This window comes from Balaenoptera musculus, chromosome 10 (assembly GCF_009873245.2).
Source record: "Balaenoptera musculus isolate JJ_BM4_2016_0621 chromosome 10, mBalMus1.pri.v3, whole genome shotgun sequence".
Classification (NCBI taxonomy): domain Eukaryota; kingdom Metazoa; phylum Chordata; class Mammalia; order Artiodactyla; family Balaenopteridae; genus Balaenoptera; species Balaenoptera musculus.
Genome location: NC_045794.1, coordinates 7,774,131 through 7,799,597, shown reverse-complemented (window position 1 = coordinate 7,799,597; position 25,467 = coordinate 7,774,131). Strand labels below are relative to the sequence as shown.

Here is a 25,467-nt window from a genome sequence, read left to right as displayed (position 1 = left end):
TGTTGAGGCACTAGCGAGTGGAAAAAGAAAGGTATCAGAAAGCTCCGCAGTTTGGAATCTGAACCACTGAATGGATGGTAGGGCCGTTTCCTGAGATGGGGAAGACTCGGGAATAGGGACATGTAAGAGAACATTCATCCCCTCACTGTTTGTGACAGTGGGGGAACAAACTAGGTGTCCGTATTAAGGGAATGGGTACATAAAATGGAGACTGTATAGCAGCTAAAAGGATGAATTACGAGTACATAGCGCAACGTGGACAGATCTCAAAAACACAATGCTGGTGGAAAAAGTAAAGCAGTGAGATATACAGAAAACACATTTAATTAAATATGAAACAAAGACTAAAACTACATATTTTTTAAGGATACAAATAAGCTCAAGGAATGTATCAAACATCAAAGTATATTCCTGTGGAAGAAAGAGGAATGGAAGCAGGGATACAGGAAAAAGGAGAAGGTGAACAGAACTTGAGAGGGGCGTACATGAACTGATAGGGATGGTTTGATGAACTCTAATCCCTGTACCTATGGCCCAAAAATTATTTATTAAAGTACAATAATATAGCAAAAAAACAAAATGGACAAGAGTCCAGGTTGACTAGGAAACAAGCTATTTCTAATGTAACATCCTTAAGGGAGACAAACAGTGAGGAACTAGCCCCAGCTCTGATGACAGGTGGCAAAAAGCCTTACAAGAGGACTGAACCCTAGACACAGAGGAAAGCTGTCCACATCCCATCTGTTCAGGGGAGGATTTAAGTGAATGCTGTACTCCTGTGCTTCTCTTTGAGTAAGTAAATGCACTGTGCACCCAGTAGTTGCCAAGCCAAGGTCCAAATGGAATCAGAATCATGACATCCTTAACCAAGTGGGAGTCACCACCATTATATGCATAACCAAGAGATACCCCTCGGCCCCAGAACCAAAGGTAAGAGATTATAAGGAGATAGAAATTTGTTTCCACTACTTCCTTCTACGAACATTACACAGTTGTCCCTCAGTATCCTCATGGCATGGGCTCCAGGACTAGTGCTGTACACAGTGTCTCTAGTGCCGAATAAAGGGTGTTGTTCCCAAACATATATGTATCTAGTGTTGACCATATCTAGATTAAACTGGTCCTCTGCCTTCTTAGAGCCAGCTATTGAATGCTCACATGAGTAGGGTTAAGGGAGGATTCGGATACACGGTGTTTTTTGCTCACTTTCCCCTAATTAACTCATGGGCTAATAGAAACAACTAGAATAAGAATTTTTTAATTCTTATTTTTTTATTTATCCATTCAGGTATTGAATATTCACTGATACAAGCAAACACTATTTTAGGTGTTTGGGATACAAGGGTGGATAAGATACAGCCCATGTCCTAAAAATACAAAAGGGAAAGACAAGTAAACATCACAATCCAGTGTCATCAACAGTACAGAATTATGGTTTCCTTCATCACTCCCTCCTATATCTTTAAACAACACCTTGCCTCCTTATCTATGCCCAACCTTACTAAGGAGAAATAATAAAGTTTTTCTCATTTTTGAGGAATTTGTGCCAAAAATAATTGGGGGATCAACCTCATAAACTGCTTCTGTAAATTTTCCTCTGTAAAAATGCCTTACCAGATTGACCACTATTGTGAAATTAATGTGCAAATCGCATTCAAAACATGGAAAAGACAGTCACACATTGGTTTATTCAACCACACCTATGTGTTCTCAGAAAAACTAAATTCCGTCAAGGCCAGCTCTTTGAGGAAGTGTGAAGAGCTGAGAATCAAAGCACCACCCTGCTCTCATTCACCTTCCACAGCTTATTTTCTCACCATTAGCATCATTCTTTAGAATAAAGCTTTATCTGCAAAGGACCACTGTTAGGATAAAAATATATTATCAGCGAGGAGTAGCATGTCAACCCACTGGCACACATAAAAACCCTCTAGAACATTGGCAATAGTACATATCTGCACAGATTTCATCAGCCGAGCTCAGAATATAACGTAGAAAAAGTACATTTTTGACAGAGATGATGGCGTTGAAGGAGGCAACCTTAGTCACTAGAGTGAGAAATACTAAAGGCACATCTATTTCACAAATTTGCCTACATCCAGTCTTTAAATTGTTAAGATAATATCTAAATACTCTCAGAAAGTCCAGCAAGAAACCATCAATCCCAGGGAGGCAGCATTAATCTCACATCTAATGCATATCCTAGAAGGGTAGCACTCACTAAATATGTACCCATGACTAACCTGACATCCAGAGGCCAGCTCCCTCTTTTTAGGGAGCCACATGACAGACTGACCATTCATCAATGTCTGACCTTCTTACAGACCCACGGTAAAGCAACTTCACAGCTAGAGGCTTGGAGACCACTTTTGCTGATGGTACCACACTTCTGTACCAAGCTGTTTGAAAATATTCTGTAAGAAACCAGAAAAATCAATCACTTAAGGTGACATGCAGAGTAAACGAGTTCTAAGGCATGAAGGGATAAAAAGTGAGCAAATTCTTTCTCCTATTCAGACCTCACTTCTCTCAGCTCCCAAAACAGCAGAATAAAAATTGCTCATTATCCTCTCTTTAAAATGTCATCCTTTTTTTTTTTTTTGCCCTTATCCACTGTTTATTTCCTTCCTTGCTTCCTATTTCCTTTCCTCACCCTTTCCTCTCCTCTCCATCTGCTATCCTTGATCTATTTCCCCAGACATAATTTCTCTTCCCCTTTTCTTTTTTGTTTTTTCTTCTCTTACCTTGAGGCGTTTAAGGCTGATCCATCTTCCCACCTCCAGCCAGAATTGTTTCTCAGACCAACCCAGTAAAAGTCCTGACTGAGGAAATTTCGGAGCGGGAACTAAGGGAGAGGTTGAAGAAGATGAAGAAAGGTGAGAAAAATGCAGAAAGTCATAGAAGAGATTTAGTGTCATGGTCAAGCCGTTATTCCTTACACCCTCTCTCACACCATTATTATGGACTGAATGTTTGTGTTCCCCCTAAATTCATATGTTGAAGCTCTGACACCACAATGTGGTATTTGGAAGTAGAGCCTTTGGGAAGTAATTAGGATCAGGTGAGGTCATGAGGGTGGGGACCACACTAATGATGGGATTAGTGTCCTTATAAGAAGACACCAGAGCTCAATCTCTCTCCACCACATGAGGACACAACGAGAGGGCAGCTGTCTGCAAGCCAGGACACAAGGCTGTGGTGGCTTCTAGATGAAGCATTTGAAAAATCAGTTCTTGTTTATCAACACTTCCTTCCCCAATAATCTATCTCCTGTGATAGCTTTGTTCTCTCCGGATAGAGTATCCTGAAAACAATTATGTCTTACATTTGTATGGTACTTTAAGGTTTACAAAATCCCTCTGCATTCATTCCTAATTTCATTTGAAATGCTGGATGTACAGTATGGCATTTAGGAAGACGAAACAAAAAAACAATTTACCTGAGTCTACCACTTGCTCTGTTCCTGCCATTGGAAAATGAACAAATTGCTTAATCTGGCTGAGCCTTAGTTTCCTTATGAGGATTTAGCTTAGATATTTTCTAGGATTTTTTCCAGCTATAAAATTATTGACAACCTGGAAGGTAGGCAAATATTATCATCCTCATCTTGCAGAAGAGAAAACGGGTTCACATGGGTGAAGGGGTTTACCCAAGGTTCCTTACTAAATAAGCATCCAAGTTTTCTCTCCTAGTGCTAAGCTTTTGCATTATATCAGGCTCATCCTTTCCAGTAATAAATAAGATTACACTGTGCCCCTGATTAATGCTCTCCATTGGTTTCCCTTTTCACATAGAATGAAATCTAAAATCCCTATTATGTATTACAAGGTCTTACATGATCTAGCCCCTGCCAACCACTTATTTACTTACTAGTTTCCAGAGACATGAGCCTTCTTTTTGTTCTTTTAACACACCAAGGTCATTTTTACTTTAGGGTCTTTACATATCTTTCCTTCTGCCCGGAATACCCTTCTCCTAGATTTTCACATGGCTACCATTCAGGTCTAGGTCTCAGCTCAGCTGTTATCTCCTCGAGAAGTCTTGCGTAATTGGCCAATCCATAGCAGCACCTACATTCACTAACACAACCCACCATTCCACTCTCTTCAAAGCACATGTCACTATATTTGTTTGTTTGTTGTCTGTCTTTCCTCTTACTAAAATATAACACCATAATAGCAAGAACTCTTGCTTACCACTGTATCTTCAGCACCTAGAAAAATACATGAAGTTATGTTCAATAATATTGATAGAATTAAAGAATATAGAGTCAATTCTTACGCTGCAAGAGATGAAAACCTTTTGAACACAAACTCTGCATCCCTTACTCCCGTCAAGCACTTAATTGTGCATGTTGGGGTGGGGAGGTAGGCTCAAGAGCAAAGGCTGGGCGGGGTCGATGAGATGACACCCTGATTTTCAGAACAGCTCAAAACTTTTCATGCATTTCTTAAACAACTTGCTTAAAATGATAATGTAAATTAGGAAAAAATGAGGTTTTCCTCACTCTTCCACTGGAATTATAAGAAAAACTGTCCATTTCTTTCTTCTCCTCATTTCAAGGGGAAGAATGACAGCTAATAAAACACAGAAATGAATAAAGACTTGCTCAGAAACCTCAATTAGAGTCTGAAGAGCTGGGATTAGATAATACTCACTTACAAACTCCAACCCTACACTTAACTACTACTCTCAAGACCCATACAATTCTACATCACATAATCATGCCAGTTTGCTACTTCTCACTGGTGAGGCTGGACAGTGCAAATTTTTACATCACTTTCACTTGAAAATCATCCCACTTGAAAGAAGTCTTTAAAACTAGAGTGCAGGGCTTCCCTGGTGGCACAGTGGTTGAGAATCTGCCTGCCAATGCAGGCGACACGGGTTCGAACCCTGGTCTGGGAAGATCCCACATGCCGCGGAGCAACTAGGCCCGTGAGCCACAACTACTGAGCCTGCGCGTCTGGAGCCTGTGCTCCGCAACAAGAGAGGCCGCGATAGTGAGAGGCCTGCGCATCGCGATGAAGAGTGGCCCCCGCTTGCCGCAACTAGAGAAAGCCCTCGCACAGAAACGAAGACCCAACACAGCCAAAATTAATTAATTAATTAAAAAAACAAAAACAAAAAAAAACCAGCTTTGCCTTATTAATAAAAAAAAAAAAAAAAAAAAACAGAGTGCAGTTATCTATGTTCTAGTACTCATGGATAGTGTGTGTGTGTGTGTGTGTGTGTGTGTGTGTGTATGACTGTAGAAGCAGCATAAAAGCATAAACAAAGGTGTTTGTTGCAAGGGTGTTCCCTCAGAACCCTTGTACTCCAGAGAGACTGTGAACTAGAGCAATGAGGTGTTATGTCACTTTAGAATTAGTAATGTTGGTTATATTTTAGAGAGAAAAATGTAAAGCCTAAAAGCAAGATGAAGACAGAACCCAAACGAATGAAATCAGATACATTTTTTTCTTTCCATTTTATTTTTAAGGTCAATATTTATGACTTACACACACACACACACACACACACACACACACGCTTTTGCAGGCAATATTTTTAAATTGTAATTAAAATATTACTAAGGTATAGAACATGCTCCTTAAACTTCCAAAATTAACATGGTTTATAGGATATATCTAAGATATTTCAATCCATATGGAGATACACTAATAAAATATCAAAGCTACTAAACTGGACATGTCTTTGATTGGCTAACTTAATTTCAGGGACTATATACTGAAGAACTAACCGCACGAAAAGTAATTCATATAAATATGCTTGTAGCTGCATAAAAATTGGAAATAAGCAAAACTTTGTCTAGGAATATGAAAACAGTTAAGCAATAATAGAATAATACAGAATTTTTAAAGGTAAATATCTAAAATAATTTAATGTTTGGGAAAAAAAGGAATGAAATAATGCTATGTGATAAAAGCAAAACATAAATACGTGGTGTCCAAAAAGCCTAGAAACCTAGGGTAAATATGTACTTTTAACTAGCATATTTTCAAATAATATCATTTACATGTTTTTCTTCAATCTCCAGACACCTTTTCAGGTGAAGTATTTAAAACAATACATGTAGTTATTAATTAGGGGGGAAAAAAAGTACAGCACAGAGCACCCATAAAGTCTAAAATCGATTAGATCTGTTGCTTTAAATTTAGAGGTATTTCACTTGAAAACGTGTCAGAAGGTTGAATAAAAACACATTGAGCATAGTACTTGAAAATGTAACTAACATACTATTTAAAAATAAGTTTATCCTATGTTTCCAGACCTTTCAGATATATCCTACAGTATGTAAACATTGATTACTATCATATAAAAACATGCAGATACATTAATAGATTTAAGGAAAACGTGACAGGCTGCAAATTACTAGAATTTAATACTGGTAAGAATTTTCCCTATAATTTTGTGTATGCTCACAATACTAAAAGTTTGTAAGCCTTGCTCTGTAAACCGGAACACTCCCTTTAAAAAGAGAGTGAAACGCTGCGCTCCCGGCAGCTCGGGCGGCAGGAGGACCCTCAGCCCAGCTTCGCTAGGGCTCTCGGGGCGCTGCTGCCCACAGGCACCCAGCACGCGCCCTCCCCCGCGATGCCCAGGAAAAAGGTCGGCTCCGCCGAGGGAGCAGCGAAGCAGGAGCCCAAGAGATCGGCAAGGTTGTCAGCTAATCTGCTCCTGCAGAAGTGGAAACCACAGTGGAAGCCAAAAAAGGCGGCAAGAAAGGGTAAATCTTCAGACAGAAAAAGTGCAAACAAAAGGAGAAAGAGGAGCAAAAGGAAAACAGGTCGAATATTTACCTGCAGAAAACCGAGAAACTAAAAACGAGGAGAGCCCAGCCTCTGATGAAGCAGGAGAGAAAGAAGCCAAGTCTGATTAATATCATACACCCGGCCTTATCAGTGGTCCCTGTCTCCCTTCTTGTACAATCCAGAGGAGTATTTTTATCAAGTATTTCGTAAATGCAAATTTTTTAGTAGCTCTAGACACATTTTTAAGAAGGAGGGAATCCCACCTCATCCCATTTTTTAAGTGCTAAATGTTTTAATTTAAGAGGTGAAATCATTTGCTGGTTGTTTATTTTTGGGCGGTCTCACCAGAAAATAGTGGGATATTGCATACAGGGGCTTTGATTGTCTTGGGTGTCAGCTTAACATTCCATAGATGGGGGTAGTTTTGACACCCTCTAATACAAAGCATACTAAATGGCAATTTGGAGTCAGTCGTGCATTTAATATGTCTTGAACACTTTGAATTACTTTCATTCTCCCGTTGGTTTTGGTAGAATTGTTTCCTAAAGAAAACCACTCCTTGATCCGGGCTCTCCCTGTCAGAATTTTGTGTACTCTGTAACATCTTTAGTGGAGGTAGCCCAGTTTTCCTAGTAACTTTGTTAATGTTCTGTGGACAACTGAAAATTCATACATAGTGTATATGATATTAAACTGTGAATCAGTGGGACTTATGATGTAACAGTGCATCAACACTTGAAGGCATTGGTACTTGATATCCTGTTAAGAAAAGCTTGCTTCCAGATTTTAAACTAGAGAGTCACTGGGATAACTGTTCAGAAAAGAATCACAATTACATGATTTTTTAGATTTTTGGTACGTATGTTAAGAATTGTGTGCAAATTTAAATTTCTGTATACTAATCCTCAAAACAAAAAATACAATTTCAATTATGAAAGGAAAAAAAGATAGTGAAACACTGTCCATCAACAGGTGAATGTGTAAACAAAATGTGGTCCTATCCATATAATGGAATATTATTCAGCCATAAAAAGGAATGAAATTCTGATACCTGCTACAGCACAGATGAACCCTGAAAACATGCTAAATAAAATAAGCCATTTATAAAAGGACATAATAGGCAAATTCAGAGAGACAAAGAAGAGTGGTCACCAGGGGCTGGGGGGAGGGGGGATAGGGAGTTACTGTTCAGTGGGTACAGAGTTTCTGTTTGGGATGATGAAAAAAATTCTGGAGATGAATAGTGGTCACAGCTGCACAACAATGTGAATATACTTAATGCCATTTAATTGTATACTTGGAAATTGTTAAAACAGTAAGTTTTATGTTATTCATGTTTTACCACAATTTTTTTAAGCTAAAAGTAAAAGGTAGTGAGAAATATCCTAAGGTACCTACAGATGTATGCTTTGGGGTGAAGTTCATAATGGCTGTTTGATCCGTTTATGAAGGGAGGATGACAAAAGGCACACACGTTACCAGACTACAAAGACCTCCAGTAAAACAGTTCTTCTACCATCTACCATGTGTTTCCAGCCATTTAGTCCAATCTTCTGACATATCATTTCAGATTTCCTCATAAGGGAACTACTCAATTCAACAAATAATAATTTACTTTTGATACGTATTTTACTGAAATTTCACATCCTGTGAGACAGAAGAGAAAAACAAAAGTTATTTTGACTCTGGGCTTTATTTTGAGTGTCAAGGAGAATTAGTTAAAGTGGAAAAGAAGAAAAACTAAAATTAAGTGATTTCTACTATGTTAAAAAAAATTTTCACATAGATTTTTCTCATTTAATATTTGTAACAATTCTGGAAATCTTTTTCTCCACTTGGTACATGAGGAAACTGAGAGTCAAAGAGGTTAAGAAAATTGCTGAAGCTCACATAGCTAGTAAGTAATTTAGTAAAAACAAACTCATGACTGTCTGAAAGAAACTAAGCTCTTTCCATCACCTGAATCGACTTTAAATTATGGGGAAAAGTAACCATCTTACCATAGTGTTTGTACTGCAGTATCCACAGAAGGAAACCTTGGAAATAATTAGATGTAAACCCTAAATACAAGAAAAGACAATATCGAAATTTCAGGGAGTAGATAGGGACAATCCGAAAGTCAGGAACTCTAACAGGGACGATGGTTCAAGTTGAATGAGAGATTGTTAAACCACAAAGTCTAATGATATAATCTCAAATTATGATAATGAGGAAGAAAGATGTTATGGGGTGAGGAGCATCAGGATAGATGTAAAGCAACCAAAGTATTTCCGCGGGGAACTCTCTAGGCAACATATATTTTAAAATAACACACCTCCAACTATAAGAAAGAAAAGCTAACATCCAAAATAAATTTAGCTATGTGGGCGGAAAAATGACAACAAAAATCAAGAATGTGAACATATCTAAAGATCTAAAGATAAATTCAAAGAGCAAGAAGAGCAACAAAGGGCAGAGGTGCCGTAACATAAACAGAACACTGAGGAAATAACAAAGCACTCAATTTCAATTTTGTTTTTATTTTCTCAAAAATAAAATAGATCTTGAATTCCAAGACAGAAAAAAGAGATAATAAGATAATAACACCTCACTATTTTAAAAATATTTAAATCCCAAGGGCCATATAGTACACATTCCAGATTCAAATCAAATAATTTTCTAAACGACTATAGAAAAGAATAGGCACTGGAAGACAAATAATTGGAAAAGTTATCTCATTTTTCAGCATGCATGAGGTGGATTCTGGAAGCTGTCAAACACAGTATTTCTGTAAGACTTTAAAAGGTGGGTTGATGCAGAGTTTAAAATCTGGCTCTGAAAAAAGTTTGGCTCTGCCAGATTTGTAGCCTTGGACTTGCTCATTAACTCTTCTGAATTTTATTCACTCAGTAATGAAATGGAGAGGTTGAATTCTACTTCATAGGATATGCTGTGAAGATTAAGAATAATAGAATACCATCACATAGCAAGTGCTCAACACATGGTAGCTTCTATTTTTATTATTTTTACTATAAACTTTGCTATAACTGATCTAAGATAGAGGTGGACTATAGTTATGTACCTTATTTATTTATTATTTTATTTATTTTGGCTGCACCGGGTCTTAGTTGCAGCATGCGGGATCTGTAGTTGCGGCATGCGGACTTCTTAGTTGCAGCACGTGGGCTCCTTAGTTGTGACATGTGAACTCTTACTTGCAGCATGCATGTGGGATCTAGTTCCCTGACCAGGGATCAAACCTGGGCCCCCTGCATTGGAAGCGTGGAGTCTTAACCACCGCGCCACCAGGGAAGTCCCAAAAGAACTATTTAACAGCATAAGAGGGACACTTCTGATAGCCTTGTAGCCTTTAGCATATAGCAGCCTAATTCCCTAGCAGTATTCTCCACCAGTGGAATGTCAGTTAGAAAACTTCAGTTTTAATAGACCCATATGCTTTTTGGGTAGCTGTTTAGACCTAAGTATGATACTAGGAATAGCAAGCATATCTTAAAATAGTATATAAATCTTGCCATGAGAACAAAAGAATAACAACACTAGTACAAGAGAGTCAGCAAATCAGATATAAGTCAAGTTGGTTCTACAGGATCTGACAAAAACTGTGGGCGAGAAAAAGAATTAGGCCGGAGAACCAAGCAAAATTCCACAGGAAAGTCAGAAGCAAGACTTATCTGTAGTTGCTATCAAATATCTCAGGGATATTCTACTGAGAGGGTAGGATATCCTCTCCAGTACTGACTTGAACCAAGGGGTCTTAAGAGAAAATAAACCAGTTTTGGAAACGCAGCTAAACTCTGTTCAGCTTACTCAACAGTAGAGCAGGATTTAGAGTAAGTAAAGAAACAATGGAAAGACAAAATCCTTTAATACTCATCCATTCCTCCAGGGGGCCTCAGAGAAACAGAAATATCCCCATCTCCCAGATACCCAGTGCCTCATCTCTCATTACCACACTGGGCAATTGCAGTAGCTGCTACACCACAATCTCTGAGGCAGTATCTTGCATTATGACTCACTACTCTGTTTATCAGTATTTGCCCAATAGTATTTCAAGCTCTTTGCTCACTTCTGCTATTGAGTTCAGTCAGCCCAAGAACTTAGATGCGGCTATATCAGAATGAGAATAGGAGTTGCTGCAAAGAGATCCAGAAAGCAAGGTTATTATTACTAGATGCCATAAAACCACAATTTCATATGTCTAATGAATAGACCCCAGTGCACTCTGCCACCTAGTTTACAAAAGGCATAAAGGAAAAGTAAGTTACAGAGGTGGACTGATTTGAAGTTAGATTCTATGCAGAATTTCAAAGGAATGAGTATTCTTTTGACAGACAACAAGAATCTAGATGCTTTAATCTTCTCTTAAAATAGGAAGTTACAGAATTTACAGACTATATGTTCTCTCCAACTGCTTTAGAGTAATTAATTACCTCTCAGAATTTCCCCAAGGGATGTTAATATAGTTGAATTCTTAACAAACTCTTCTCTGTGATTCTACTCCAAAAAGAAGATGTAAAGCAATATCAAAACACAAAAACCATCATGAAATTAGCACAAAAACCTAACTAGGATTCCTTATTTTCCTTGTACACATTATTTAAGTTGACAAGTTAGAATGTGATTGATTTTTGTACCAGGTTACCTCAGGATGTCAACTCCTTATGTTCCTTTGAGATGCTCTAGAATTAATACAGAGCTCTCCTCCTGACCGCTGGCTGGACAGGAAGGATCTAAGAGTCCGGTAGGAAGTGGAGCCCACCAGCTCAGCTCGGCAAGGAGTTTAAAGTCTCACACACACACACACACACACACACACACACACACACTTTCCTTCCTTCTTTCTCATCCTTCTGGAACTGCTTCTTCCCCATGCCCTCCCCACAACCCCAACTGTTTCCTAGCCTACAACTTACTGGATTCCAATGTATGAAGGGAGAACGTTATAAAGAAGGAATTTAAGTCCTTGCCATGCCTCCTTGTCCCCATGCTATCTCTCTTCCCCTCCCTCCCAAGTTCCACCAGCTCTCGCTTAGGAATCTGCTGCCTCTTTATTATTAGACCCATATGTTTCTGGATCTAATGCTTTCTTTTAACTAGACCTGTATTTCTGGTCTAATTCCTTTCTGTAATACTCACCATCCTTTCACCTCCAATACCCACACATACACGCATACACGCCTATGCAAGCGTCTAGGTCTATAACTGAGGGTTGTTGGGTGAGGCAGGGAAAGGGGAAGGAGAGGGAAGAAGGCAGGGGCAGAAGAGGGGGAAAGAAGGGAAAGACAGAAAAAAGGAGAGGGAAAGGAAATAATATTCCTTTTGCTCCCAAAAGAGGATACATGATACATTTGAACAGCACTCACCAACGAAACAGCCTACATTTGCTAAATGCTTGCATTTACCATTTTCTGGTTGTCTTTAAACATAAGGAGATGTGCATCTCTGGCTAAGCAGAATTCCAGGCTAGAATTCCAGTTCTTTTCTTCCACTGAGAAGTAATAACAATGGTCACCATACCTCACCCAGAGGTCTGGGCAGCTAGGACAGCTGGCACAAGTGGAGAACTTGGAACCTGGAAAGAAAGAGCACCTGCGTCACATCTTTATGTATCACTCAGTCTTGGCAGTGAAATCGGAGGTAAAATGTCTTCCCTCCCCACTGCCTTTCAGATTAAGGGTTAGAGAAATGTACAATGCATGGCCTCAAATTAAATACCTCACAATGTCCAACTCTCTGTAACTACTACTATACATTCCACTAAGCAAGGATGTGAAGGAACAGGGAAGGAAATGGGTGCAATCTGGCTGAGGACTGGGAGGAGAGTCCCTTACTTGTGCTAGAGATCATTATGCACATGTGATATATACACAACAGATAAAATAACTGTGTATTTCCATGAATGTATCAGTGTACTATTTATATAGACTCAGTGCATACATTGTGTAACTGCATAATATACGTTGCTTAAATCAGGCGGAATCTTTTAGAATATGCAACCTCAATCTGACACTCCATAATAGTGCAAAGAAAAGGACAGAAACTAGAAAAGCAAACTTAACTAGAATGAAAGGTTGAGTTTTTTTTTATCACAAATGGGCTAAAATTCACTGTAAAATGGATAAAAGACTTATACTTCAGCAAAAATAATTTATTCTACATATTAAAAAAAAAAGATTTCCTGACAGAGAAGGATGTCAGATGCTAAAGTGAAAAGTGATACAATTCTCCTCACTGAGAGCTTTTAAATACAGAACACTCTCATTCCTGTAAAATGGTTGGGTTATAGTTCTGTGAAAATGAAAGGGAACTGAATAAGCTTTTGAGGTAATTTCAACCAAAATTCCATAATTCTATTGATTTTCTACTTCCACGAAACACATTTGTATAAACCCACCATAAGCACAATTCCACAACAGGCAAGTGTGAGCCATTCTGTCAAGTGAGCACATGTGTAGGTACATAATTGCAGAGTAGATTATATATCTATTCTAGATTTGGGAGTTAAAAAGTGGGGAAAGTAGTCCTTTTTAATGTAAAGATTAGATAACCTTTTTGTAGGAAGGCCTGGCATGGGGGCAACATAGTATTCTGGAGATCGAGCTATAAAGTTGATGCCTTATAGATCTGTGCTTTTTCCATACAACTGTGACCTTACCCAGACTGAAGGAGAAATTCCCAACTTCCCTAGGAGTCTCCTTCTGTCAAAAGTAGAACTTGGGTCTGAGATAGAAGTCCTAGGACTGAACCCTTAGAATCCTAATTAATAAAGTCTGTCAAACCTGTCACTAACAATCATCCCCAGATAACAAAACCTAAGTTAGGACTTTGGATTGTGAAACAAAAACAGAAGCCTCTCTGGATCATCATATTTAAGGACTTAGAAGAACTAAATCTAGAAAAGTTCATTTTAGAAAATGTGAAAGCTCAGTAAATGGAAAAAAAATTAGAATAGGTTTAATTAAATTATGATACATCTATTATATGAAAAGTTAAACACAATATTATAATTACAATTTGATTTTCATACTAAATATGGTAGTAGGTAGGAAAATGTTTATGATACAATATCAAATTAAAAAGCAATACACAATCAGTTTGTTATAAAGCAGAAACTAACACACCATTGTAAAGCAATTATACTACAATAAAGATGTTAAAAAAAAAAAAGCAATACACAAAATTATAAGCCCATGTGATACATACACAACAGATAAAATACTATGATCAGAACTATACCCAGACTTATTGAAAAAAAAAAAAAAAGTGGAGTGAGGGAGATTTTAGAGGACTTGACTGAAATTCTGTTAAAAAAATAAATACTTACACAAACGCGTGTACTCAAAGACTAGAAGACTATGCCTGGGAGATGCTGTGTATGTTGGTTGGTGATTTATTTTGTTGGGACTGTTTTTCATTTTTCAAATTTTCTCTTATGTTATGTTGCTTTTATAACACAAATTTTGGTTCAAGTTAGCACTTACCCCGGCACAGAATCCACTGGGAAAGCAGCAAAGTCACTAGAATGGCACACAGAAGCCCCAACGCTACTGCCACGTAGTAAGAGAGAGGGGATCTTGAAGAAGAAGCTGTAAGAATAGAATTCAAAGAAGAATCCTGAGTCAGAATAAAAGTTGAAGGAAAAAAGGTCAGGGAAGGATATCTGGGATCTTGAAGTAATTCAGCCTGGTTGGAACTGAGATCCAGGCCTTAATGATTCCTTTCCAGGATCTGTCAGGGACATGCTCTGAAGTCTAGGGTAGCCACCATTATCTTTATCAAGGAACATACTTTACTTACCAAGTTAAAGATACTTTTTCCTTTGAAACTGTAGCTTGCACAGTCTCATGCTTTAGTGGTGAGAATATAAATTGGAACAACCTCTTTGGAGGGCACTTTGGCAGTGTCCCAAAATTACAAAGGCATTTTCCTTTTGACTCAGCAATTTCTCTTTGAGAAATTTTTCCTGCAGACATTCACACAAGTACAAAATGTCATATTTTTCAGGTTACTCATGGCAACAATATTAGTAGGAGGAAAAGATTGAATTCAACTTAAATGTCTACCGATAAAAGATCTGTCAAATACATTCTGACATAACCATAAAGTGAATATGCAGATTTTAACAAAAGAATAAAGACAAGATTTTTTTCACAGATATGGAGTGATTTTCAAGGTATATAGTTAAGGGAAACAGTTAAGAAAACAGTCTTCTGTGAAACAGTGTATGCTAATATGCATTTCTGAAAATAGACACATGCATCTGATAACGTTGTTGGCCTTGGGGAGGGGAAATAGGTCAATGGGGACAGAGATAGGAGGAAGACCTTTTACTTTATTTTCTTCTGTACTTTTTGAATTTTGAACTATATGATGTATTACCTATTCAGAATTGAAATAAATACAATTTAAATGAAAATAAAATAACATATCTCAAAAGTGCTTTGGAAACTGCTGTAATTGGAAGAGCGATGAGTTTAGGTTGATAACTTTAAGGGTGGGACACTACCTCATGTTAACTGTGTGTCATACAATGCATAGCTAAGAATGGTATTTTTATTTTCATTTGGAAAATAGAACATTTTTTACCTCAATTTTTTATTTTAAAATTGTGGCGGTCTCACAGTCTGATAGTGTAAGAATTAAGGGTGAAGAGCAAAAATCTATAAAGTAAGATATTTAAGTTCTAGTTTTAACTCCTTTATTTGGTAACCTTTATTTGGAAATTGGAAAATAATTCTGCCTATTTGGGCCTCAGTTTCATATTTAAATTTTAGGTAAATTATACTGTAGATGTGTGTATCTATGAAGCATTTTGAACTTCTTAAAAGAAATTCACAGTGAAAGATACCTTAAAATGAGAGAGTGCTGCATGATAAATATTTGGACTGATAAATCCAAAAACACTTGATTTTTAGTGACATAAAAAAATACATTTGTACTGGGGGGGAGGAGAGAAGATGGCGGAAGAGTAAGACGCGGAGATCACCTTCCTTCCCACAGATACAGTAGAAATACATCTACACGTGGAACTGCTCCTACAGAACACCCACTGAACGCTGGCAGAAGACGTCAGACCTCCCAAAAGGCAAGAAACTCCCCACGTACCTGGGTAGGGCAAAAGAAAAAAGAAATAACAGAGACAAAAGAATAGGGACGGCACCTGCACCAGTGGGAGGGAGCTGTGAAGGAGGAAAGATTTCCACGCACTAGGAGCCCCTTCGCGGGTGGAGACGGCGGGTGGCGGAGGGGGAAGCTTCGGGGCCACAGAGGAGAGCGCAGCCACAGGGGGCGGAGGGCAAAGCGGAGAGATTCCCGCACAGAGGCTCGGCGCCGAGCAGCACTCACCAGCCCGAGAGGCTTGTCTGCTCAGCCGCCGGGGCGGGCGGGGCTGGGGGCTGAGGCTCACCTTCGGTTGGATCGCAGGGAGAGGACTGGGGTTGGCGGCGTGAACACAGCCTGAAGGGGTTAGCGCACCACAGCTAGCAGGGAGGGAGACCGGGAAAAAGTCTGCAGCTGCCGAAGAGGCAAGAGACTTTTTCTTGCCTCTTTGTTTCGCGGCGCGCAAGGAGAGGGGATTCAGAGCGCCGCCTAAACGAGCTCCAGAGACCGGCGCGAGCCGCGGCTATCAGTGCGGACCCCAGAGACGGGCGTGAGATGCTGGGGCTGCTGCTGCCGCCTCCAAAAAGCCTGTGAGCGAGCACAGGTCACTCTCCACACCGCCCCGCCCGGGAGCCTGTGCAGCCCGCCACTGCCAGGGTCCCGTGATCCAGGGACAACTTCCCCGGGAGAACGCACGGCGCGCCTCGGGCTGCTGCAACGTCACGACGCCTCTGCCGCCGCAGGCTCGCCCCGCCTCCTCTGTACCCCTCCCTCCCCCCGCCTGAGTGAGCCAGAGCCCCCGAAGCAGCTGCTCCTTTAACCCCGTCCTGTCTGGGAGGGGAACAGACGCCCTCAGGCGACCTACACGCAGAGGCGGGTCCAAATCCAAAGCTGATCCCCAGGAGCTGTGCGAACAGAGAAGAGAAGGGGAAATCTCTCCCAGCAGCCTCAGAAGCGGCGGATTAAAACGCCACAAACAACTTGATGTGATGCATCTGTTGAATACCTGAATAGACAACGAATCATCCCAAATTCAGGAGGTGGACTTTGGGAGCAGGATATATTAATTTTTCCCCTTTTCCTTTTTTTTGTGAGTGTATATGTATATGCTTCTGGGTGAGATTTTGTCTGTATAGCTTTGCTTTATAATAGCTTTATTTTACTTCACTATATTATAGCCTCTTTCTTTCTTTCTTTCTTTCTATTTTTTCTCCCTTTTACTCTGAGCCGTCTGGATGAAAGGCTCTTGGTGCTCCAGCCAGGCATCAGGGCCGTACCTCTGAGGTGGGAGAGCCAACTTCAGGACACTGGTCCACAAGAGACCTCCCAACTCCACGTAATACCAAACAGCAAAAATCTCTCAGAGATCTCCATCTCAACATCAAGACCCAGCTTCACTCAACGACCAGCAAGCTACAGTGCTGGACACCCTATGCCAAACAACTAGCAAGACAGGAACACAGCCCCATCCATTAGCAGAGAGGCTGCCTAAAATCATAATAAGGCCACAGACACCCCAAAATACACCACCAGACATGGACGTGCCCACCAGAAAGACAAGATCCAGCCTCATCCACCAGAACTCAGGCACTAGTTCCCTCCACCAGGAAGCCTACACAACCCACTGAATCAACCTTAGCCACTGGGGACAGATACCAAAAACAACGGGAACTACGAACCTGCAGCCTGTGAAAAGGAGACCCCAAACACAGTAAGATAAGCAAAATGAGATGACAGAAAAACACACAGCAGATGAAGGAGCAGGGTCAAAACACACCAGACTTAACAAATGAAGAGGAAATAGGTAGTCTACCTGAAAAAGAATTCAGAACAATGATAGTAAGGATGATCCAAAATCTGGGAAATAGAATAGACAAAATGCAAGAAACATTTAACAAGGACGTGGAAGAACTAAAGAGGAACCAAGCAACGATGAAAAACACAATAAATGAAATTAAAAATACTCTAGATGGGATCAATAGCAGAATAACTGAGGCAGAAGAAAGGATAAGTGACCTGGAAGATAAAATGGTGGAAATAACTACTGCAGAGCAGGATAAAGAAAAAAGAATGAAAAGAACTGAGGACAGTCTCAGAGACCTCTGGGACAACATTAAACGCACCAACATCTGAATTATAGGGGTCCCAGAAGAAGAAGAGAAAAAGAAAGGGACTGAGAAAATATTTGAAGAGATTATAGTTGAAAACTTCCCTAATATGGGAAAGGAAATAGTTAATCAAGTCCTGGAAGCACAGAGAGTCCCATACAGGATAAACCCAAGGAGAAACACACCAAGACACATATTAATCAAACTGTCAAAAATTAAATATAAGGAAAACATATTAAAAGCAGCAAGGGAAAAACAACAAATAACACACAAGGGAAACCCCATAAGGTTAACAGCTGATCTTTCAGCAGAAACTCTGCAAGCCAGAAGGGAGTGGCAGGATATACTTAAAGTGATGAAGGAGAAAAACCTACAACCAAGATTACTCTACCCAGCAAGGATCTCATTCAGATGTGATGGAGAAATTAAAACCTTTACAGACAAGCAAAAGCTGAGAGAATTCAGCACCACCAAACCAGCTTTACAACAAATGCTAAAGGAACTTCTCTAGGCAAGAAACACAAGAGAAGGAAAACACCTACAATAACAAACCCAAAACATTTAAGAAAATGGGAATAGGAACATACATATCGATAATTACCTTGAATGTAAATGGATTAAATGCTCCCACCAAAAGACACAGGCTGGCTGAATGGATACAAAAACAAGACCCATATATATGCTGTCTACAAGAGACCCACTTCAGACCTAGAGACACATACAGACTGAAAGTGAGGGGATGGAAAAAGATATTCCATGCAAATGGAATCAAAAGAAAGCTGGAGTAGCAATTCTCATATCAGACAAAATAGACTTTAAAATAAAGAGTATTACAAGAGACAAAGAAGGACACTATATAATGATCAAGGGATCGATCCAAGAGGAAGGTATAACAATTGTAAATATTTATGCACCCAACATAGGAGCACCTCAATACATAAGGCAAATACTAACAGCCATAAAAGGGGAAATCGACAGTAACACAATCATAGTAGGGGACTTTAACACCCCACTTTCACCAATGGACAGATCATCCAAAATGAAAATAAATAAGGAAACACAAGCTTTAAATGATACATTAAACAAGATGGACTTAATTGATATTTATAGGACATTCCACCCAAAAACAACAGAATACACATTTTTCTCAAGTGCTCATGGAACATTCTCCAGGATAGATCATATCTTGGGTCACAAATCAAGCCTTGGTAAATTTAAGAAAATTGAAATCGTATCAAGTATCTTTTCCGACCACAACGCTATGAGACTAGATATCAATTACAGGAAAAGATCTGTAAAAAATACAAACACATGGAGGCTACACAATACACTACTTAATAATGAAGTGATCACTGAAGAAATCAAAGGGGAAATCAAAAAATACCTAGAAACAAATGACAATGGAGATAAGACAACCCAAAACCTATGGGACGCAGCAAAAGCAGTGCTAAGAGGGAAGTTTATAGCAATACAAGCCTACCTCAAGAAACAGGAAACATCTCGAATAAACAACCTAACCTTGCACCTAAAGCAATTAGAGAAAGAAGAACAAAAAAACCCCAAAGCCAGCAGAAGGAAAGAAATCATAAAAATTAGGTCAGAAATAAATGAAAAAGAAGTGAAGGAAACAATAGCAAAAATCAATGAAACTAAAAGCTGGTTCTTTGAGAAGATAAACAAAATTGATAAACCATTAGCCAGACTCATCAAGAGAAAAAGGGAGAAGACTCAGATCAATAGAATTAGAAATGAAAAAGGAGAAGTATCCACTGACACTGCAGAAATACAAAAGATCATGAGAGATTACTACAAGCAACTCTATGCCAATAAAATGGACAACCTGGAAGAAATGGACAGATTCTTAGAAATGCACAACCTGCCGAGACTGAACCAGGAAGAAATAGAAAATATGAACAGACCAATCACAAGCACTGAAATTGAAACTGTGATTAAAAACCTTCCAACAAACAAAAGCCCAGGACCAGATGGCTTCACAGGCGAATTCTATCAAACATTTAGAGAAGAGTTAACACCTATCCTTCTCAAACTCTTCCAAAATATTGCAGAGGGAGGAACACTCCCCAACTCATTCTACGAGGCCACCATCACCCTGATACCAAAACCAGACAAAGATGTCACAAAGAAAGAAAACTACAGGCCAATATCACTGATGAACATAGATGCAAAAATCCTCAACAAAATACTAGCAAACAGAATCCAACAGCACATTAAAAGGATCATACACCATGATCAAGTGGGGTTTATCCCAGGAATGCAAGGATTCTTCAACATACGCAAATCAATCAATGTGATACACCATATTAACAAATTGAAGGAGAAAAACCATATGATCATCTCAATAGATGCAGAGAAAGCTTTCGACAAACTTCAACACCCATTTATGATAAAAGCCCTGCAGAAAGTAGGCATAGAGGGAACTTTCCTCAACATAATAAAGGCCATATATGACAAACCCACAGCCAACATGTCCTCAATGGTGAAAAACTGAAACCATTTCCACTAAGATCAGGAACAAGACAAGGTTGCCCACTCTCACCATTATTATTCAACATAGTTTTGGAAGTGTTAGCCACAGCAATCAGAGAAGACAAAGAAATAAAAGGAATCCAAATCGGAAAAGAAGAAGTAAAGCTGTCACTATTTGCAGATGACATGATACTATACATAGAGAATCCTAAAGATGCTACCAGAAAACTCCTAGAGCTAATCAATGAATTTGGTAAAGTAGCAGGATACAAAATTAATGCACAGAAGTCTCTTGCATTTCTATACAGTAATGACGAAAAATCTGAAAGTGAAATTAAGAAAACACTCCCGTTTACCATTGCAACAAAAAGAATAAAATATCTAGGAATAAACCTACCTAAGGAGACAAAAGACCTGTATGCAGAAAATTATAAGACACTGATGAAAGAAATTAAAGATGATACAAATAGATGGAGAGATATACCATGTTCCTGGATTGGAAGAATCAACATTGTGAAAATGACTCTACTACCCAAAGCAATCTACAGATTCAATGCAATCCCTATCAAACTACCACTGGCATTTTTCACAGAACTAGAACAAAAAATTTCACAATTTGTATGGAAACACAAAAGACCCCGAATAGCCAAAGCAAGCTTGAGAACGAAAAATGGAGCTGGGGGAATCAGGCTCCCTGACTTCAGACTATATTACAAAGCTTCAGTAATCAAGACAGTTTGGTACTGGCACAAAAACAGAAATATAGATCAATGGAACAGGATAGAAAGCCCAGAGATAAACCCACACACATATGGTCACCTTATCTTTGATAAGGAGGCAAGCATATACAGTGGAGAAAAGACAGCCTCTTCAATAAGTGGTGCTGGGAAAATTGGACAGGTACATGTAAAAGTATGAAATTAGAACACTCCCTGACACCATACACAAAAATAAACTCAAAATGGATTAAGACCTAAGTGTAAGGGCAGACACTATCAAACTCTTAGAGGAAAACATAGGCAGAAACACTCTATGACATACATCACAGCAAGATTCTTTTTGACCCAGCTCCCAGAGAAATGGAAATAAGAACACAAATAAACAAATGGGACCTAATGAAACTTAAAAGCTTTTGCACAGCAAAGGAAACCATAAACAAGACCAAAAGACAACCATCAGAATGGGAGAAAATATTTGCAAATGAAGCAACTGACAAAGGATTAATCTCCAAGATTTACAAGCAGCTCATGCAGCTCAATAACAAAAAAACGAACAACCCAATCCTAAAATGGGCAGAAGACCTAAATAGACATTTCTCCAAAGAAGATATACAGATGGCCTACAGACACATGAAAGAATGCTCAACATCATTAATCATTAGAGAAATGCAAATCAAAACTACAATGAGATATCATCTCACACCGGTCAGAATGGCCATCATCAAAAAATCTAGAAACAATAAATGCTGGAGAGGGTGTGGAGGAAAGGGAACCCTCTTGCACTGTTGGTGGGAATGTAAATTGATAGAGCCACTATGGAGAACAGTATGGAGGTTCCTTAAAAAACTAAAAATAGAACTACCATACGACCCAGCAATCCCACTACTGGGCATATACCCTGAGAAAACCATAGGTCAAAAAGAGTCATGTACCAACATGTTCATTGCAGCTCTATTTACCATAGCCAGGACATGGAAGCAACCTAAATGTCCATCGACAGATGAATGGGTAAAGAAGATGTGGCACATATATACAATGGAATATTACTCAGCCATAAAAAGAAATGAAATGGAGGTATTTGTAATGAGGTGGATGGAGTTAGAGTCTATCATACAGAGTGAAGTAAGTCAGAAAGAGAAAAACAAATACAGTATGCTAACACATATATACGGAATCTAAGGAAAAAAAAAAAAAAGGCCATGAAGAACCTAGTGGCAAGACGGGAATAAAGACACAGACCTACTAGAGAATGGACTTGAGGATATGAGGAGGGGGTGGGGTGAGATGTGACAGGGTAAGAGAGTGTCATGGACATATATACACTACCAAATGTAAAATAGATAGCTAGTGGGAAGCAGCCGCATAGCACAGGAAGATCAGCTCGGTGTTTTGTGACCACCTAGAGGGGTGGGATGGGGAGGGTGGGAGGGAGGGAGATGCAAGAGGGAAGAGAAATGGGAACATACTGTATATGTATAACTGATTCACTTTGTTATAAAGCAGACGCTAACACACCATTGTAAGGCAATTATACTTCAATAAAGATGGTTAAAAAAAAAATACATTTGTACTATAGAAGAATATTTAATGAAATAAATGTTGATTTTAGATGTTACACTAAATGTAAAGTATCAAAAATAGTTGTATATGTGTAACCACAATCCAATTCAAAAAATTAAGTGAAATTTAAAATTTTTAATGTATTTTTAAAAATATGCATATTACAAGCTTCGTAGGGACTTCCCTGGTGGCACAGTGGTTAAGAATCCGCCTACCAATGCAGGGGACACGGGTTCGATCCCTGGTCTGGGAAGATCCCACATGCCACGGAGCAACTAAGCCTGTGCACCACAGCTACTGAGCCTGCGCTCTTGAGCCCGCGTGCCACAACTACTGAAGCCTGCGCGCCTAGGGCCTGTGCTCCGCAACAAGAGAAGCCACCGCAATGAGAAGCCCGCGCACCGCAACGAAGAGTAGCCCCCGCTCGCCACAACTAGAGAAAGCCCGCATGCAGCAACGAAGACCCAACGCAGCCAAAAATAAATAAATAAAATAAATAAATTTATTTTTTTTTTAAAAAAGTCTTCTTAGTGGAGTACTTTACTATAGTAAAGTCAGCACAAAAAAGCAAAAATATATCAATATAGTAATAGTGATGATCACCACGTTGTAAAATTATTAGTGATTTTTATTTTCTTATATATGTTCTTATAGCTTCTCTACTTCCTATAATGAGCATGTAATACTTTTGTAAAGAGAATTTTAATATTGTTTTAATGCTCCTAATCTATTTTCCCATTCCTAAGTAGAGCGCTCCACAAAGCTGGTGTCGGAATGAACATACTGGCAATAAATAAGAATGTGCAATGTGCATGGTATATAAATTAAAAACCACCTGCCTAGAAATCAAAATAATTACAGTCAAGTTCCAACTTATCACCAGTTGTGTGATCTTGCACTTATACTTTAAAATGTGGGGACTTCCCTGGTGGTCCAGTGGCTAAGACTCCGCACTCCCAATGCAGGGGACCCGGGTTTGATCCCTGGTCAGGGAACTAGATCCCACATGTCACAACTAAAAAAGATCCTGCAGGCCACAACGAAGATCCCGCGTGCTGCAACTAAGACCCGGCACAGCCAAATAAATAAATAAATAAATAAAATGTACATTCTTTTCGACTTAACATTTCTATTCTTTAGAAATTAGCACAGATATAACTCCAAAGAAGGAAAAACATATACAAGTAAAAATGTCAAATGCTGTATAATTTATAGTAATAGAAATAATCCTAAATGTCTAAGTATACTAGAATGATTTAGCAAATTATAGCAGTGCTTTCAAAGGACAATACTAAAAATTGTAATACTAAGACTATGAAGCAAAAAGAGAGAAAGCTTATGAAGCTACACTAAAGAACATGCATTATGGGAGTTTACTGCCTAAGATATAAAATCAAATATTAATTTTGGTACTTACACAGTTATCTGCCTGTCTCAGAAAGTATTTTCTCAGGGCTCTATGTAAAAATGGTTTGTTTCATCTTCAAATTCCCAAAAAGTCACAGGGTCTACTAATCTGTAGTGTTCTTAATACCTTCTTCCTACCCCTATCACCATTCTGGTGCAACACTGTGGTGGAGGGGAAACCTAGTTATATGAATTAGCTGCTCTTCTGACAAAATCTTACTATTACCCAGTAGCAAAATTATTAGTGCCTTCTCCTCATTTCATTGTCAGAAAAACAGAGATGCCTAGAACTCACACGGCTGGTCCAAGGTTGCTCCAAACATTACCAAAGAGATTAAGTTCTCCCAACAAAATTCTTGCTTTATTTAGTTCAGAAGCAGTAAAGAGTAAGACAATTGCCCCAGCTTGTGTTTCATAGATGAGATCACAGAAGTGAATGGTTAGAAAACAATTTACCTGAAACCTAAGATCAGATACTCAACCATATACCAAATTTTCATAGTCCAACTCTGGACATCAGACTGAACCAAAGGTATTTCCTCAAATTACCCTCTGTTTTTCTGCATCCTCTACTCCAAACATATTCTCCATCCCATTCATTCCTTAGCCTGTGGTGACTATGGACAGTTTTCCATACTAAATTGGTTAACTCACCTTTTTGCTGCAGTCTGTAGTCATTCTGGGCTTGGGATGCAGTAGAAAGCTCTAAAACGGAATAAATAGCATTGTCAGTCATCTTCATCTGATACCTTTCACATTCAGTTGAGAGAGTAAAATTATACAAGTGTTAGGAGACGTGTAAGTGAGGAAACAGCCCTATCTCTAAACTGCTAGCAGGAAACTTGAAGCTTTTTTAAAAACAATGGTTCAGCATGACAAAAACAGAAGTAACTTTTCAGGAAATGGGTAAATTCTGGGGCTGCCTATAGAAATTAATATTCTGAACTGTGATTTTTTTATTATTTTATTTATTTAACCTCCTCTCTAGGTGCTCATTAAGTACATATTAAATTGATTCCCCATCTCACCTAATTCTACTGAGCAAGGAAACGTTGCACTTAAATTCAGCAATTTCAATTATGGAAACTGAAATAAAAATGATAGTGTTTCCTAGCTATGAATTTATCTCAGATTTTATATTTGCTTTGTTTCCTTTTGAGAATATAGATGCATGCCAAATGGGACTGATTTCATTGTATCCTGGAGCTTCTGGGTAGTGATATGTGATAGAGAAATGGACTGTGGGTTTGCATGTGCCTGGAATCATGGGAGAAATGGGCTATTGCCCAGACATATGTTTTGTGAATGTGCTATACACCTGTGTTCCCCAAA

At 38.9% G+C, this 25,467-nt stretch overlaps 1 protein-coding gene and 1 pseudogene across 3 annotated transcripts; one reads left to right on the top strand and one right to left on the bottom strand.

Moving 5' to 3' along the window:
* Positions 1 to 1,284: 1,284 nt before the first annotated feature.
* Positions 1,285 to 24,871, bottom strand: KLRG1 (killer cell lectin like receptor G1). 3 transcript variants are annotated; one of them, XR_005021403.1, is made up of 6 exons: positions 24,790 to 24,871; positions 14,237 to 14,341; positions 12,158 to 12,327; positions 2,745 to 2,845; positions 2,244 to 2,414; positions 1,299 to 1,367 (listed from the first exon to the last, which is right to left on the bottom strand). XR_005021403.1 is itself a non-coding variant. In XM_036864656.1 (5 exons), exons 1-5 carry the CDS (start codon positions 24,869 to 24,871, stop codon positions 2,303 to 2,305), a joined length of 570 nt encoding a protein of 189 aa, XP_036720551.1. In that variant the 3' UTR covers positions 1,285 to 2,302. The 3 variants fall into 3 exon arrangements, 1 of the variants encoding a protein (XP_036720551.1); XR_005021404.1 differs by having other exon boundaries at positions 1,324 to 1,367; positions 2,233 to 2,414; XM_036864656.1 differs by having other exon boundaries at positions 1,285 to 2,414.
* Positions 6,598 to 6,933, top strand: LOC118901500 (annotated as a pseudogene).
* Positions 24,872 to 25,467: the final 596 nt, after the last annotated feature.